General features: G+C 42.8%; 1 protein-coding gene across 1 annotated transcript in view; it reads left to right on the top strand.

Annotated features, from left to right (window-relative positions):
- The window catches only part of LOC126354224 (uncharacterized), a 280875-nt gene that overhangs the window by 182370 nt on the left and 80122 nt on the right, over positions 1-18383 (top strand). Inside the window, exons 6-7 of the mRNA XM_050003708.1 lie at positions 6429-6519; positions 9887-10064. Coding sequence (XP_049859665.1) covers positions 6429-6519; positions 9887-10064 — 269 coding nt within the window. The remainder of the gene's footprint in view (positions 1-6428; positions 6520-9886; positions 10065-18383) is intronic.

Here is an 18383-nt window from a genome sequence, read left to right as displayed (position 1 = left end):
ATCTTGTAGCCGAAGTCCGCCATATTCGTTGCCCCGTTCATTAGCTTCTGGAGCAAGTATTTTGATAAAAAATGCCACCTTGCGCCATTAACCGGTGTACTAATAATTCTGATTATAATCTAAAGCAGGTGTGAGCAATCTCTGGAAACCCGCGAGCCTGATTCACATAGGTAAGCTCGCGGGCCGCCCTGTCACGTGTCGCGACAGCAGCACTCCTACCGCAAAAAGACAAAACTATAGAGTAAGTGATGTTAATGAGGTAGCGCACCAATATGTTGTGTCAACCCTTTTCCCGACACAACACGCCTCAAATTGTGCCTCAAAACACCCATTTTTGAGACTACATTCATTTTATGTTCACCCCGTCTTCATAAGTTTACGTTCATTGATGCGTCTTAAACACTGTTTTTTTACTGACGACGTTTCACCAGTAGCTGCCCATTACCAAATTCTGCAATGCCGTAATAAAGAAACCATGTTCACGACACATAACGAAATGTAAACGTCATAAGACGTGATGTCAGGCATCTTGAAACATCGTCATGGAAAAATAAACGTCAATAAGAGCAATCGGTTGCAGCCAATTCATTATAAACTACCTTCGGTTTCAGTGGTTGCAGTGTTGTAAAACGTCCACAACGGACAGGAATTATTTGCTAGTGTTAATACGGGTAGGAAATCCGACGCGAGCCGAGCGTCAGCGGAAATATAAAAAAATACGTCGCGGGCGGAGCACAATGAGAGCACCATGCTCTCAATCCCACGAATTTCTGCCTCGGACCGGACTGATAAACCATTCGCACGCCATATCCAGCCCGCGGGCCGCCGATTCGCCACCCGTGATCTAAAATTGTACTCCTTCAAACGATATTTTCGTTCACATACGAGAATTTTGGTTGAGCTGTTTACTTTTACTCTAGTGGTTTTATTTCTGTCATTTGACTTTGGATTTCCTATCATTCTAATTGTAAAAGCTCTCTGGTTAAATGCCGTGAAAAGGCAAGACTGGATACCGACCAAAAATAGCATCTATACCTACACGCTTACTCTGCAATTCACAGTTAAGTGCTTGACAGAGGGTTCATCGAACCACTTTCAAGCTATTTCTCTACACTTCCCCTCTCGAACACCGAACTGGCAAAATCAACACTTGAATCTTTCCGCGCGAGCTCTGATTACTCTTATTTTATCATGATTTAGATGGGCGCTAACAAAAATTTTTCGCACTCTGGAAGTTGGTGTTTGAAATTCCTCGAGAAGATCATCCTGCAACGAAAAAACGCATTTGTTTTAGAATGCCACCGCAATTCGCTTACCATATCCGTGGCACTCTCTGACGCCTTTCGCGATTATACAAAAGACCTGCGCTACTCTGAACTTTTCCGATGTTCTCCATTAGTCCTATCTGATGCGCACCCCACAGCACACAGCAGTACTCCAAAAGCGAGCGGACAAGCGTAGTGGTAGTGTAAGCAGTCCTTTTAGTAGACCTGACACATTTTCTAAGTGCTCTGCAATTCATTCCCACGACATTCTCTATGTGGCCGTTTCAATTTAAGCTATTCATAACTGTAATCCTTGAGTATGTAGATCTGTGATTTATTGTGTAACTGAAATTTACAGGATTCTTTTAAGTACTCATATGGGTAACTTCACACTTTTCATTACTTACAATCAGTTTCCAGTTTTTGTATCATACAGATAACTTGAATAAATCATTTTGCAGTTCGTTTTGATCATCTGTTTGACTTTACAAGACAAATGACAGAATTATCTGCAAACAATCTAAGAGGGCTGCTCATATTGTCTCCTAAATCGTTTCCGTAGATCAGGAACAGCAGAGGGCCTATAGCAATTTCTTGGGGAACGCGAGATATTACTTCTGTTTCACTCGATGACTTTCTGTCATTTTCTACGAACTGTGACCTTTCTGACAGGCAGTCACGAATCGAGTCGCATAACTTAAGACGATACTCCAAGGGCACGCAATCTGATTAGAAGTTTCTTAGGAGAAACGGTGTCAAAAACCTTCTGGAAATCCAAAAAATATAGTGTCACTTTGAGAGTCCTTGTCGATAGCACTCGTTACTTCGTGAGAACAAAGAGATAGTTGTGTTTTACACGGTCGATATCTTCTGAATCCGTGTTGGCTGTTTGTCAAGAAATAATTTTCTTCGAGGTAATTAATAATGTTCGAACACAGCGTATGTTTCAAACTCCTACTGCGATTCGACGTTGTTGATACGGGAATTTAATTCTTTTCTTTTTTATTAGTGTGACCTGTGCAACTTTCCAGTCTTTTAGTACGGATATTTCGTCGAGCGAGATGCTGTATGTAACTGCAAAGTATGGGGATGTTGCTTCAGCATATTCTGAAAAGAATCTGAATGGTATTCTATCTGGACCGGAAGACTTGCCTTTATTAAGAGCTTTAAACTGGTTCATTGCACCGAGGATATTTGCTTCAGAGTTACTCATGTTGGCAGTTGGTCTCGATGTGAATCCTGGAGCGTTTACTTCGTTTTACTTGGTAAAAGAATTTCTGGTCCATGTTTTAATAACTCTTCTTTAGTGGTACTGTCATCAGTAACATCACCATTGTTATCGCGCAGTGAGGATATTGGTTGCGTCTTGCCGCGGGTGTACTTTAAATACGACCAGAGTCTCTTTGGGTTTTCTGCCAGATATTTAGGCAGAGTTTCGTCGTGGGAACTATTAAAAGCATATTGCATTGGAGTTCGTGCTAAATTTCGAGCTTCTGTAAAACGTAGCCAATCTTTTAAATTTGGCATACTTTTTTCGTTGCTTCTGCAAAATGTTCTCGACATATTCGAAAAAAGGACACGGAACGAACACATGTTTCGTCAGTCCGGATTAAGGAAAATGCGGCACTGCGAAAGGAGCATTTTCATATCACATGTCCATCTCTTCTTGGTTATTCGATACCTACTGGTAGCAAAAAGGAAGATACATTAACAAGGCGAAATAAGTCGTTTTACTGGATCAAATATGCATTTAAGACGAGAAAAACGTCTTAAATTGTCTTCCTGACATAGTGGTATTAGCATAAGCACTGTCACATTTTCTATCTGAAACAATTGTTGCTCGCACACGACATAAATTAAGAAGTAATCGTAAGTAGCTGTCTACTAATGTTTTGAGGCATCTAACATGGCAGCCTCGACTTTAAAGCAACGTACAGCGTAAGTTTGTAGCACCGTCTCTCCTTATTATATCTCCACGCCAACAGTCAACATTCAAATGCTATTTCTGAACGGAAAAACCATGGATAGTTTTTCGTTATATGCAGAACTAGTTGAGTACCTGACGTTGCCTGAGCTTGTATATATACCATTGATCTATTACCTCAGCGCCTCCTCCCACTCTCTCTGTCCATCTCCTCCACCTCACCTCTCTATCCACCTCCTCCACCCCACCACATCCCTCTACTCTCTGTCCATCTCCTGCTGTCCCCGTCTCTGTCCATATCTCCTCCCTCTTCTCTCTGTCCATCTCTTCCTCTTCCGTTTCTCAGTCCATTTCCTACTTCCCCTCTCTCTGTTCATCTCCTTCTCCCCCATCTTTATGCCAATTTCTTCCTCCTCCTGTCTCTGTCCATCTCCTCCCCTTTCCTTTCTCTGTCCATCACCTCCTCTCTCCTCTCTCTGCATCTCCTCCTCCCCTCGTCCCTCTCCACGTTATCACGCTCACTCCAGTATGAGGCTGGTGGTTCTTAATCCCACAGTATTTCTTTCCAGATGGTGACTAATATGTGTACCAAATTTGATTGAAATTTTGACTATTTTTCGACTGTGACTGTCTCAAAAGATATATAAAGGTTTTTAACTACCGCTACTAGCCCAAAATTTGTTAACTAATGTATTATTTATTTATTGTGCGACATGTTTCGAGGGTATACCTCATCATCAGGCTATATGGCATTACAAAAACAATTTCACAATAAGATTATGCAGATGTCAAACAGTCTTTTAATAAGTGCTGTGGTTACCCTGTAGAAGAAGAGAAAACCTAGTAAGAGGCGATGTCACTTTGTAAGCTGGACTGATGTTTGCATGAAAATGTTTTGTAGCAGTCACTCACTTTGTTCTTATGGCGTGGCAGTCTCGTTGTGATGAGCTGAGGACTTTCCATTTCTGTGGCTCTCTTGGCTTTCTTGATCACTGTTCACAAATTTTCGCATACGTACCAGTAACTTGGAAACACGATCGCAAAAAACAAAGCTCTAGTGCAGTGGACATTGTTTTTGTGATCGTGTTTCCAAGTTACTGGTATGTCAAGCTTACAAAGTGACATCGCCTCTTACTAGGTTTTCTCTTCTTCCACAGGGTAACCACAGCACTTATGAAAAGACTGTTTAACATCTGCATGGTCCTATTGTGAAATTGTTTTTGTAGTGGCATATAGCCTGATGATTAGGTATACCCTCGAAACATGTCGCACAATACCTCGAAACATGTAGCACAATAAATAAATAATACATTATTGTAGGATGTGAGCTCCGCCAGTTACGCAAAACACCGTTTTTTTCTCAGTACCCAAACATGTTGCAGCACCACTGTGCCATCATCAGTGGGTTTCCGTTTCATTTAATCTGTAATGTGAACATTTTTACTAAATGGTTACGAAATTATGTGGATATTTAGTTCAAACAATAGTTCGTATTTTTTGTTAATACCTTTACACTAGGTGTGCATGATTTTTCAGGATCACTTCTGTATTATTTTTAAGGTAGATTGTCATCTGCAACCAAACCAATGACAATCTACTTGTAATAAATAATACACAAGTGGTCCTGAAAAATCATCAACACCAAGTGTAAAGGCATTAACAAAAAAACGAACTATTGTTTGAACTAAATATCCACATAATTTCGTAATCATTTAGTAAAAATGTTCACATTACAGATTAAATAAAACGGAAACCCACTGATGATGGCACAGTGGTGCTGCAGCATGTTTGGTTACTGAGGGAAAACGGTGTTTTGCGTAACTGGCGGACCTCACATCCTACAGTTTTAACTGCAAACACGGTAAACACAAGGATCTGCAAATCCAAATGATGGAAATGCCATGTGGCTAGAGCCTGACGTCGGGTAGACCGTTCGCCGTATGCAAGTCTTTCGAATTGGCGCCATTTCGGCGACCTGCGTGTCGATGGGGATGAAATGATGACGATAAGGACAACACAACACCCAGTCCGAGAGTGGAGAAAATCTCCGACCCAGCCGGGAATCGAACCCGGGCCGTTAGGCATGATTTTCCGTCGCGCTGACCACTCAGCTACCAGGGGCGGACATCCAAATGATGAAATAATACATTAGTTAACAAATTTTGTGACTGGTAGTGGTTGTTAAAAACCTTTACATATTGGTTGAAATTGTTCCAGAAGTTTCGGATGAGCTTTTTACCCCTAGCTTTAGCCAGGTACGTACAAGTCAAAAATATTTTACATACATTTACCATATTTTCCACGTATTTCTACACATGTTTCATCTGTATCTGTAGCGAATTTCGCCCTGCATTTTCATTTTCACGCATCTCAATGTTTATGACGTCATATCTCCTGAACGTCTTCAAGTTTGTCGTACATTGGTACAATTTTGCTGGTACATTCAGTGATACATGTGAGTACTGTCTACAAAATTTGTCGCGAATACGGTGTAATGCATTAAAACGTCATTGTTTATATGACAGTCATTGCAAGAAAATCGAAAATTGGGCAACCGATAAACTTTTTTGCTTTCATCATTTTGTGGGGGTTGTCAAGGAGAAAAAGTTTTGGAAGATTTAAATTGCGTAATAAGTTCGTTCCAAGTCAGTAATTAGCCTCATTCTCAAATACTGAATGACTAAAAAGTATGGGTATTTATACCTCGTAGGTTACACTACTTTTTCACTCTACTACCCATGGTAGGTATATGGCTCTTATCACCACAGAGATTCCTTCCAGGCAGTGATTCTTTCCAGTTTTGGTTGAAATCGGCCCAGTGATTTAGGAGGAGATGTGGAACATACATATGTACACAACTGTACATCAAGTTTTATGTAAGTATGTAGATGGTCTGATTGGCACCAACTTTATGCAGATGTGATGAAGTGCATACCACTTAGCAAAATTTTCGTCTTCAAGGTGCAGCAATCTTAATGACCAGCGGTGAAAGTACAGCTACCTCAAGAAATACTTACCATTCGTCCTGAAAAACGCAATGTGTCTTGACTGATGCAAATTTCATTTATTTCTAAACATTTAAGGCACCTTATAATGCAGCCAATCTCAGTTTGAGTAGATGTAACTGCGATATCTTGTTACACCTTCTTCAAAGACGCTACATCCAAACCTGGCGTTGCCTTGCTGCTTATTGCTGTCCTGTTGCGACGTAGCTGCAGTGCCGTGTGTTGTGTCCACAGCGTGGAAGTTCGTCAAGCTGACGGAGGTCGCCGTCTCTCCCGACGCCGACGACCCGCATGCGGCAGGCAGCGTCGCCCTCGTCAAGGACGGGTGAGTAGGGCAGGCCCTTTGCCTACGCCCAGGCCTCCACACGTTCTGACATATGTGCTGTCGGACCCACTACTGCAGCTACAGCCGCTCACGTCTACAAGTAATTTTACTATATAGAAAAAACACTCTTTGTTACTACTTTGTTTACTAATTTTCAGCTCCTCTTTCACACAAAGTTTTCTGCAATCTTCTTTATCTTCCATGGAGAAGTTGTCTTCATTTCAATTTTGACGGTGGTAAAAACATTTGCAAGAAAAGCTGAAAATAAAGCATTGAATGGCTCTATTTGTAATATTGAGAACGACTTACATGGCAGGCAAACAATCTTCCCTATTTATCAAATGCAATATCCTGACTGACTGACTGGCACATTATCGTCCAGCTCAAATCTCTAAGGATAGAAACCTCAAATTTGAAGACAGAAACCTGAAATTAGGATATGGTGTTGATCTTATGCTGCAGGCATCGTTTAAAAAGGAACTTTTCGAAATTCCACCCCTAAGGGAGCGAAATAGGAGCGAAAGTTTTTAGAAAATATGTCACTATTAATGCAAATTTTGAAGATAGAACAAGTACATGTTCCAGCAATTTTGAAAATTTAACCTCTACGGGGGTATCATAATGGGCGAAAGTTTTATTGAATATAGTTCATTATGAAAGTACTAATAAGGTATTTTTAAATCTGCATCTATGAAAATTGGTATTTGCCTTATCGGTTAGAAATAAAAAAAAACCATAACACTGTTTTTGGAAATTCACCCACTAAGTACATTCGGAAAACATTATCCTTCCATGGCCTTCATTAGAGTGCAAAGTTTAGAAGATGTTGCAGTTTGTGAACAACATAAAATTCGATTAAACAAAAACGAAAATTCTATGCAGAGCACGCAGTCTACGCGAGCGAAGAAGCAGGCGCTAAGCTAGTTGCTTATGAAGTAATGAAACATATAAAGAAAACAGAGAAGGATACAGGCAATACAAACCAATTATCAGAAGAAGATACGGAAACACATTATAGCGACTTATGGTACAGCGAGAAAAAGATTTTATCAGTAGAGAATGTGTAAGGCGAAACATACTCTGGTGACCTACTAACATATGAGGAACTTGATGTAGCTCTGACAAGAATATAAACTAGAAATGCAACCGGGAAGGAAGCAATAAACGCTGAGCTTATATAATATGGTGGTATGTCGCTAAAATTAACATGTCCCATCTGTTTAACAAGTGCTGGAAGAGAGGGGCATATGCCATGTGCATGGAGGAGTGCAGTTGTCATCCCTCTTTTTTTTTTAAAAAAAAAAAAAGGAAAATGCAATAACTATGGTAATTGTAGGGAATAAAAGATGTATGGATGGAAATCCTACGTCAAGATCGCAAATTTTCTTTATTAATTGCCAGTTTCGGCTCACTAATCACAAATCCAATATTGTTACAGTGTCCATGCATGTGTATAAACGATGGACAGCAGTGATAGTTGCACCGTCCATGAGTGGATATAAACAATATATCACTTTTAATATGTATAACAGGAACAAGGACGTGTCTGTAAGACAGCTGTTAGCCAACTGAACTGACTCATCTATAAAGAAGATTTGCGGTCTTGACGTAAGATTTTTATCCAGACATGTTTTAAATCAACAGATCGCGTTAATTGATTGACAGCTTCAAAGAATGACGTAGAGAGATAACTTTGATCGACACAGCCTGTAAGATATATGCTAGAATGTTTGGCAAGAGACTACGGGATGTAAGTGAAACACTCCTTTTAGACGTCAAAATGCTTTCAGCAATAGAATAATGTGCGTCGTTAGTGTAATAGAGAAAGGAGTGAATTTATCACGAAAACATAAATAGACTTTATAGAAAACGTAACAGTCTTCTGTGAGAGACAAATACTGTGGAGCGTACTAGAGAAAGCCCGCCTCCGTAGCTCAGTTTGTCTGGCTATTATCATAAGGACGTGGATTAGAGTTCCAGCAGTGCCACGAATTTTTCCTCGGCGGGAGGACTGGCAAGGAGTGCACTCACCCTCGTGATGCCAATTGAGGAACTGCTTGACCGTGCGGTAGCGGTTCCAAGGTCTGAAAAGTTGACGACGGCCGGGAGCGCTGTGTGCTGACCCCAGGCCCCTCCATATCGCATCCGATGACGCCATTGGCAGAGGACGACACGGCAGTCGGTCGGTCCCAGTTGGCCCATACGAGCCAGAACGCGGAGCTCGAGACATGAAAGGCGAGAAAAATAAACTACAATATGCATTAAGTAGTTGCATCTACTGGACGAAGAATATATATGGAAATGTCAATCAATAAAACGAAGGTAATTGTGTTTAAAGGAGTTGAGCTAGTCATTACCAGAATAATTTACAAGTTACTAGTTTATACTATTCAGGAAACCAAATAATAGAGATACAGACAACAAGATGCATCAGTTTCAGAATACATGTGGTACTATTAATAGAACCTTAAAGGAAGGAGTTAGAAAGGAAACAAAAATAAAGTTTTATGTAAGTATTGCTGTGCCGTCTCTGCTGTGCGGGAGTGATAACGATCGCTCTCAGACAGAGAGATAAGAGCCAAATACAGCTGAAATGAGATTTATAAACATAGAAAAGGTTGCACTCGGCAAGACAGGATCAGGAGTAACAAATTAGAATGGAACTGAATGTTGAACGGATAAACAACACAACAGAGAAACACAGATTGGTTCAAATGGCTCTGAGCACTATGGGACTCAACTGCTGTGGTCATCAGTCCCCTAGAACTTAGAACTACTTAAACCTAACTAACCTAAGGACATCACACACATCCATGCCCGAGGCAGGATTCGAACCTGCGACCGTAGCAGTCGCATGGTTCCGGACTGCGCGCCTAGAACCGCGAGACCACCGCGGCCGGCAGAGAAACACAGAATCAGATAGAACGGCATGCAAGCTGAATGCGAGAAGAAAGACAGAAGAAACCACTATTGAGGTAAAGGCCGAGAAGAAGAAACCCTCATACGCCCAAAATGAGATGGGCTCAGCAACAAACTTAGAAGATGGAAAACTCAGTAAGCCTATCCCTGAAAGTGAATATGCTGATGATTATGATGATGGTGGTGGTGGTAGTGGTGGTGGTGGTGCTGACGGTGGTGGTAGTGTTGATGGGTATACCAACATTATTGATTTTCTTTCCTATTCCTTTCTCCTACTGAAGGAGGAACAAAGGGCTATCTGTAAGCCGCCATACGTGCCCTATCTCTCCTACCTTATTCTCAAGATCCGAACTAGACGCATGAGCCTACCGGACAGCCACTTCTTTTTGTTATGGTATGCGATTCTTACACGTGAGCTCCACGAGCAATTTGCGGCGCTGTGTCGTAGGTGCCGGAACAACGACTTCGTGACGATCATCCCGCACCAGCCGGCGCGCTACCGCGACCGCAACAATGAGGTCTTCCTGGACTTCGAGGCGTTCCTGCTGAGCGGCATGCAGGAGCGCGCCACCCTCTGGATACACTCGCAGATCAAAGCCTGCATGGACGCCGCCGACTGCCAGCCCGTGAGTACACAGCCGCGGGAGCCGACACTCCTCAAGGGAGCGGATGTTTTGCTAGCGTCTGGCTCACCACTTCTGCTGCAAATTCACTCATTGCTACTCCGCCGAACCTCTCGGGACAAAATTATATAAACTGTGCAGTATCGTAACTATTTTGAGACAAGACATTGTACAGAAAGATGAGCACTATTAACGAGGTTTCATTTTCAACAGGCTTCCAGAAGAACTTAAAAGGTTAATGATAAACCAAAAATTTAATTGTTTGTTGGAAGGCTCCCTGCTGACACATTTCCTCCATTCTGTACAAGAGTTTTCGCAGCAACTAATAACTTTCCAGGGTAATGTTATTTATTTATACACTCTAAGACAAAAAAAACGACACTACGTGAAGGAATTAGCCGATTGGGATGGAAATCGGTAGGTGTGATGTACATGTACAGAAAAGCAAATGGTTACAATTTCAGAAACATTGGACGATATATTAAAGAGAAAGAGTTTCAAAAATTGAGCAAGTCCATAATACATTGGTCCATCTCTGACCCTTGTTCAGGCAATTATTTGGCTTGGCATTGACTGATAGAGCTCTTGGATGTCCTCCTGAGGACGTCGTGCCAAATACTGTCCAACTGTCGCGTTACGATGTTAAAATCCCGAGTGGATGGAGGGCCGTTCCCATAATGCGCCAAACGTTCTCCTCTGGGGAGAGATCCGGCGACTTTGCTGGCCAGCTTAGTGTTTGGTAAGCACGAACACAACTCTCACCGTGTGCGGGCGGGCTTTATCTTCCTGAATCATTAGCCCAGGGTGGTTCGCCATGAAGGGCAACAAAACGGGGAGTAGAATATTAGAATATTGTATGTGTCGCTGTGGTGTAAGAGTACCGCTGTTGACAACCAAAGAGGTCCTCCTATGAAAAGAAATTGCACCCGAGACCATCAGTCCTGGATGTGGGGCCCTATGGCTGACGACTCTCAGATTGGTGTCCCACCGCTGTCTGGGGCGTCACCAGACGTGTCTTCTGCCTGATATCTCATTCGCTGTAGTAGAATTGTCTTCAGTGATGAGTCCCATTCCGAACTGAGCTCCGATAACAAGCGAACCCGTGCCTGGAGACATCCTGGACAGTGGTGGGATGCCAACCTGATTGTCGCCCACAATGCAGCCCGAAAACCAAGACTGATGGTCTGGGGTGAAATTTCTTTTCATAGCAGGATCCCTTTGTCTGTCATCCGTGGCACTCATACACAGCACAGCGGTACGTCGACAATATTCTACGCCCCGTTTTGTTAGCCTTCATGGCAAGCTATTGTGAGCAAGATAATGCCCATCCGCATACGGCGAGAGTTTCTACTGCTTGTCTTCGTGCTTGCCAAACCCTCCCTTGGCCAGCAAAGTTGTCAGTTCTCTCTCCACTTGAGTACGTTTGGAGCATTATGAGTAGGACTCTCCAACCAGCTAGGTATTTTGTCGATGTAATGCGACAATTGGACAGTAATTGGCACAACATCCTTCAGAAGGACATCCAACAACTCTGCCAACTAATGCCAACCCGAATAACTGCTGACATTAGGGCCACAGATGGATCAACGCGTTAGTGACTTGCTCAGTGTGTAAAGCTCTTTCTCTTGGACAAATCATGCAATTTTTCTGAAACTGTAATCATTTGTTTTTGTGTACATTTACATCACATCTACCGATTTCCATCCAAATTGGAGAATTCCTTCGTGGTGCGCCTTTTTTTTTTTTTTTTTTTTTTTTTTTTTTTTTTTTGTCTTGGAGTGTATACTCCCTCACAAAAATTTTTTCATGCATGCTTCATTTTTTAGCTCTTTTGTATGTAATTTTTCTTATCAGCATTCTCTTCAGTACGAACTGACTCAATCGATTACCAGCTACCATGGGCTCGAATGGTCCCTCGGAACCTTATAAATTAAGTAGAAGCAATGTTAAATAATGAAACAATGATCGGAAATAAATATTTCCTTTGTCATGAAGGTGTGGAACTGTGGTGGTGCACTTCCTCTAACAAGTGGAACCCGAAGATCGTGATACCGTGCCATGTGGACTCGGAGCATCTGATCCGATCCTGCTTGCAGATGTGAATCAGACAGTCAGTTTGAACATTGAATAATCATAGCTCATCGCGATGTAGTCTGAAAGAAAGGGCATTGCTGCAATCGTGTAATAAGGGAAGCAGCCCAAATTTCATTCGCTAATTGAAATGCCTTCTGTATTTAAGATTTACAAATAAGCAGCGAAATGAATATTAAAGCATTGAAATCTGAATGGGGGAGTGCGCTAAAATTTAATACAACCCCCGCATGTGATCATGCATTAATTAAAAATTAATCAGTATCAAGAAAGCCACCATACGCCTGAGATGAAGTATAGAGAGAAGCACTAACAAAGAGGGGCAACAGTAGAGTACGATGGTGTTGCCTATCCTGTAGGCCAATGGTTCCCAGCCTTTCTGAAATCATTGTACTTAAGAGCATGGAGATATTAGCTAACCCCCTCTTCCCTCACCATTATCAGAATTAGTGTCTAACTAAGCAGTAGAGTGAAAAAATTTTCATTGAACACTTTAAATTCTAAAATAACTAAACATACCGGTAAATAAGATTTAGTTTTTTGAAGTGTTTTGTTAAATCACGAACTAATGAGTCAGTGACGTAAATTTGGTACTCATTGTTTCAGCAGCCTTTTTTAATACAATGATGAAGCAATTTTCAGGGTATCGTGTGTGTTACCAACGACTCCTTCTCAGAAAAGAAAGTTAATTATCCACACTGAGAATAGACACTTGTTACAAGACATGCTTCTCTCGCACCAGTCATTTGACTAGCGGCACTTGCTTCACCCAAACCCGGCACACTCATTTAAAATCAAGTGTGTGCGCCTCACTTAGACCTACTTTGTGTGTAAATCACTTGATCCCTGAAATCTTTACTTCTGAACTGAAAGAAATTACTAGTGTAATTAATAATGACAAAGGAGTAATAATAATGATAACGTGCAGGCTCTACAGCAGTTTAGGAACCATCACATAGGTACTGCTGTGTTGTGCTGTCAATTAGATCGTTTATTGCTGCAAAGTGAGTATTGCAGCGATTTCTAGACTACTGCAGGAAGTACCTACAAGTCGGAGAAGGCATATTCACGATATATTGAAGCATATATGACATATGTGTCTCATTTTTACTGTCATTGATGCAAAGTGCAAAGTGTGTGTGTGGCGGACGGGTTATGTGAGGAAAAATGTTGATACGTCCGTTGCATGAGATGTAACCTCAACCACACTGCATCATATATTGGAAAAGAAGTAATTATTTATAACTTATGTAATCATTATTTCAGTCTTAATAAATAGTGATAATAGTAATGAATTACTAAATATTTAGTTTCGACTGAAACACCATTGAATGCTTTTGTTTTTATCCCTCAGAAAACTACATTTTACACCTTTAGAGGTAATTACCACAGCCTGGGAACCACTGCTATAGGCCGTAGCACCTCACGCGTTAAGCAGACGGCGACCACAAGTTGTCTTCCGATCGCGTAAATCACGTTAGTCATTTACGTCTCACGAATAGTAAACGACGTACTCGGTTTCCAAACATTCTCGCTAGGCCTATAAACGCGCGAGGCCTTAGAGCCAGCTTTCTGCCAGCGTCGCGCCTACTCCGAGGCCCTCCGTGATTTATTATTTCGAGTAGCTCAACGGCCGGCTGCGAGTCTTTCAACTCTACGGCACTCCGGCGACTTGTGTGTCCTTAATCGACTCCAGTTATCCAATCGAGGAAGGGGGACAAACAGTTTAGGGCGGAACGCAAACCACGTGTCGTGACGGCTCCTTACATCGGGGAAAGGTGAAGGCTGTATTACAGGCAAACTGAAAATTTCCGTGGTCCGACCGTGATTCGCCTCCGCGACCTCCCGGTTTCCAGGTACGCACCTTACTGTTAGACCAACAGATCCGACGATGAACACTGATTACGCGGACGCTGCGCGGTGGCTGCCCCAGGGACCAATAAGAGTGAGGCTAAGTGACCTTGGTGGACCCTGTTTAAAAACCCGGTGCCAGCAACAGAAAAGCAGGTTGTAATGGTAGGCATTTTTTTTCTATTGGCGCCCGAAACGGATGTGTTCATAGAAAATATTCCGGCCTCACAAGCAAGTTCCAAGGGATCTGTCTACATCCGTCAGGAAGCCCTTTGGTGCTAACAACTGTTTGAGAGGCACAGCGTTAAAATTAGCCTGGTCCAAAATTACACATGTGCGTAGGAATTGGTGATATGCAATTTCCGTTTCACTCTCGCTTTTTATTTTTAACTAGGTAAGTAGCTGGCAGTGCCTGGATATGCATATATTTCAATTCCTTTATTCCATCCCATTCTCCCCCACCCCCCTCCCCCTCTCTCTCTATCTTCTCCAACCTCCTGTCCACCTTCTCCTCTCCCCTCTCTGTGTACATCTCCTTCTCTGCCCTCTCTCTGTCCACCTTCTCCACCCCCCACTCACTTTTCATCTTCTCCTGTTCCTCCCTCTGTCCATCTGATCTTCCCCCTTCTCTTTGTCCGTCTCCTCCTCCTCATCCTCCTCCTCCTCATCCTACTGCTCCTCCTCCTCCCCCTCCTCCCCCTCTACTCCTCCCCCCTTTGTCTATCTGCTCCTTACCCCTCTGTTGATTTCCTCCTCCCCCTCTGACTACATCTCCTCCTGTCCTCTCTATCTGCCCCTCAACCTCTCTGTTTTCTCCTCCCACTCTTTCAGTCCATCTCCTTCTTCCCTCTCTCTTCCCATCTCCTCATCCCCCTTTCTCTGTTCATTTCCTTGCACACCAACTCTCTCTGTCCATTTCCTTCTCCCGTGTCTCTGTGGCCATCTCCCTTTCCTCTGTCTATTTCCCCCTCCCCATCTCTCTGTCCATCTCGTCCTCCGATATCTGTGTCCCTGTCCTCCTTCCCCTCCCTGTCTGACCACCTTTTCCACCCCCTTCTCCCTCATTAATAAGAAGTTGCTGGTTCTTACCCCACAATATTTATTTCCATATAGTAGGTAATATGTGTACCAAGTTTGGTTGAAATCGATCCAGAGATTTAGAAGGACTTTTTTATATGTATTTTACACATATTTGTACATATATTCAACTTCTATCACTAGCGAAATCCCCCCTACAGTTTCGTTCTCATAAGGCTCAATATTTATGCCATCATATCTCCAGAACTGTTAGGTTGGTGCATACGCCCGTAGCGTTTTCTTTTGTATATTACTATTCCGGTTGCTATGGGTTTATTTATCTATTGTCATGTACTTTACTGTTGCTATCTTACTTCACATATTGTCATTTTGTCACTTGGAGATAGATAGTGGAGCTGTAGGCGCTAAAAAATGGAGTAACCAAGTGGAGAAATCGGTAGATTTCCAACATATTCTTCTGTTTGAGTTCAGTAGAGGGGTGACAGCAACGAAGGCAACCAGAAACATTTGCACCATTGGACAGAACACGCAAGCAATTATTTGTGTACGAAGTATTGTAAAAATTGGTCCATTGGTTTAGGAAAAGATGTGAAACATACATACATATTTATAATATGTAGGATTTATAACTCAACTTCCTCCCAAAATAAATGTTGTTTCACGAGGAACTGAGCGAACAATGTGTGAGGCACCTCTTTGTAATCTACTTATTTTTCTAAAGAAACAGCTGCCTGCGAACTCAGCGTTGTTCATGTTACCTCGAAAGGCAATACAGAATCGTCTGTGATGTGTGCGTGATGAAATTTCCCATTGTATACATCTCTGGGATGGTTGTGAAAGATGGAAAACTATTCGTTATAGAAACTTAGAGAGGTTCGTTTAACAGTGATGCAGCACGATATAGTGCGCAGAATGTGGAACAAATATACAGAGAAATGTTTGACAATGTGCGTTCATCCTAATTCGAGGATTTTGTCACTGGGGTCACATAGTAACAAAAAACTGTGCAATTGCCACAGACAGACTAAAGATTGAGCAGACAGTACAACTTCAGACAATGGCGTTGTATTGAATGGAACAAAATTCATCAATAAGCACCTGCCAATCAGCCCCTGAAATTCTCTCTTCGAAGAATATAGTATGATGGGTATTGATGGATCAGTAGTTACATGGCGATCTTGAAACTTCTTGGCACATTAAGACTATGAGCCCAACCGGGAATCGAAATGGGAATCTTTGTCTTTCGCAGGCGATACTGGGCTATCCGCTCTCACGGCTTAATTTACACCAGTACTTCTCTCCTATCTTCTAAATTTCACGCGAGTTCTGAATGCTTATGGAAGAAAGGGTATGAGGAGAATGAGTGTAACCACACGTTAGGGGACTGTTTCCAGAAGGAATATTTCACTCTGCTCTCTAATTTTACCTTCAGGTTTTTTTTAACGAGATATGCATAGTAGGACGCAATATATTAGTTGATTGTTCTAGGAATGTACTCTCCCAGGATTTTAAAACTAAACTCCAGAATGAATCTTCTACCCTGCAGCACACTCTCCACTGCGCGGTGAAATATTAATTCTGGAAACAATCTCCTAAGGTGTGGTTAGCCTTTTTCGTCGTACTACCCTTTCTCCCAGAAGTGCTAGCCCTGCAAGTTGTGCAGGAGAATTTGTGTGAATTTGGAAGGTAGGAGAGAAATATCAGTGTAAGTTAAGCCGTGAGAGCCTATCAGCAGTCGTGCCTGGAAAGCTCAGTTGATAAGTTACTGCGAAAGGCAAACTTAAGGAGTCGATCCGTGGCTTCAATCTGCCATGGGCCTTCAACAGAGTACATTCTCCGCTGCAGAGTGAAAGATTCATTCCGGAAACCTGAGCTTGTGTTGATACACAATTCGGCAAGTAATGGAACCAAATGATTCTGAAAGCAGACTTCATTTCCGTTAACTGATCATGTTGTACTGCAGTTCATGGTGGTCGCTATTTTGAAGGGTTGCAGTGATCCGAAGTTGTTGTTTTAAAGTATCTACATGGACCCTATACTCCGCAAGCAACTTTATAGTGTGTGGTGGAGGAACTGTCTTCGTTTCCTGTTCCAGTACCGAAAATTTTCGGGAAGAAATGTTGTTGACAGGCTTCCCTATGAGCTAGACTCTCTCTCATTTTACCTTCATGGTTTTTTTTTCACGAAACATGCATAGTAGCATGCAATATATTGGTTGATGGTTCAAGGAACGTACGCTCCCGGGATTTTAACACTAAACTACAACACCTCCCTTGTGGCTCTTACCACTGTATTTGACTGATCATCTCTGTGACAGCTTCGCACTTCCTAAACGAAACAGTAAGGAAATGCGCTGTTCTTCTTTCGATCTTGTCTGTTTCCTTTATCAATCTTGTCCAGTACTGATCCCAGACTGACAAGCAATATTCAAGTATAAGAACGCTCTGCAAGATACCTCCTTTGTGGCTGGATTACACTGCCTAAACATCCTTTCAATGAGTCTCAGTCTGGCATCTGCCTTACCTGCGATTAGTTTTATCTGCTCGTTCCCCCCTACGGGTCCGGGGTAAGAATAGGCCCGAGGTATTCCTGCCTGTTGTAAGAGGCGACTAAAAGGAGTTTCAACCATTTCGGCTTTCCATGTGATGGTCCCCCTTGGGGTTTGACCTCCATTTTTCAAAATTCTACAGAAGTATGAGACTTTTCGGGAAGGACGCCTTACGTGGTGTATCACTGTACAAGTTACGCCCATAGTGCGTCCCCATCTGCACCTATGGTCATGATGGACTTTCCATGGCACCCGAAATCCAGCACGGTAGCCAACCCGTTGTGGTGGGGTCGTCATGTACCCTCTAGGTTGTAGCCCCCTGACAACACAGTGATCGTACTGCCGATACCTGAGCTGAACCCTCCCCACATCGGCCAAGGAGTGGATGCCTGTCTCCTTGGGGCATCAGGACTCCCGGCAATGGTCATCGTGCCAGGTGGACCTCGCTGAGGCTGGGTGGCGCCCATGGGGAGAGCTCCTGATCGGAGTGGGTGGTATCGGGGCGGACATTTCGCAGATGAAACGTCAACATGTATCAGGTCGATCTGCGGCAGAGTCTTTTAAAAAGAAAAGTACTGTCTCTGATTCTGGTTCTCCTGCCCTTTCCGCCTTGGCCACTCCCTGGGAAGAAGGACAGGCCCGCCGGCTTGGGGCGAAGTACTTCCCCCGCTATTTAGTCTGTTCTCGGACCGATGGGGGGACGTTCGCCACCTCCAAGCCCATGTTCTTTGTCCAGCACATCGAGGACATCTTCGGGGAAATCGAGGCTCTCAGTAAAATGCGTTCGGGGTCCG

This window comes from Schistocerca gregaria, chromosome 3 (assembly GCF_023897955.1).
Source record: "Schistocerca gregaria isolate iqSchGreg1 chromosome 3, iqSchGreg1.2, whole genome shotgun sequence".
In the NCBI taxonomy this organism is placed as follows: domain Eukaryota; kingdom Metazoa; phylum Arthropoda; class Insecta; order Orthoptera; family Acrididae; genus Schistocerca; species Schistocerca gregaria.
Note: the sequence above shows the minus strand (reverse complement) of the source record. Positions and strands in the feature narration are given on the sequence as shown.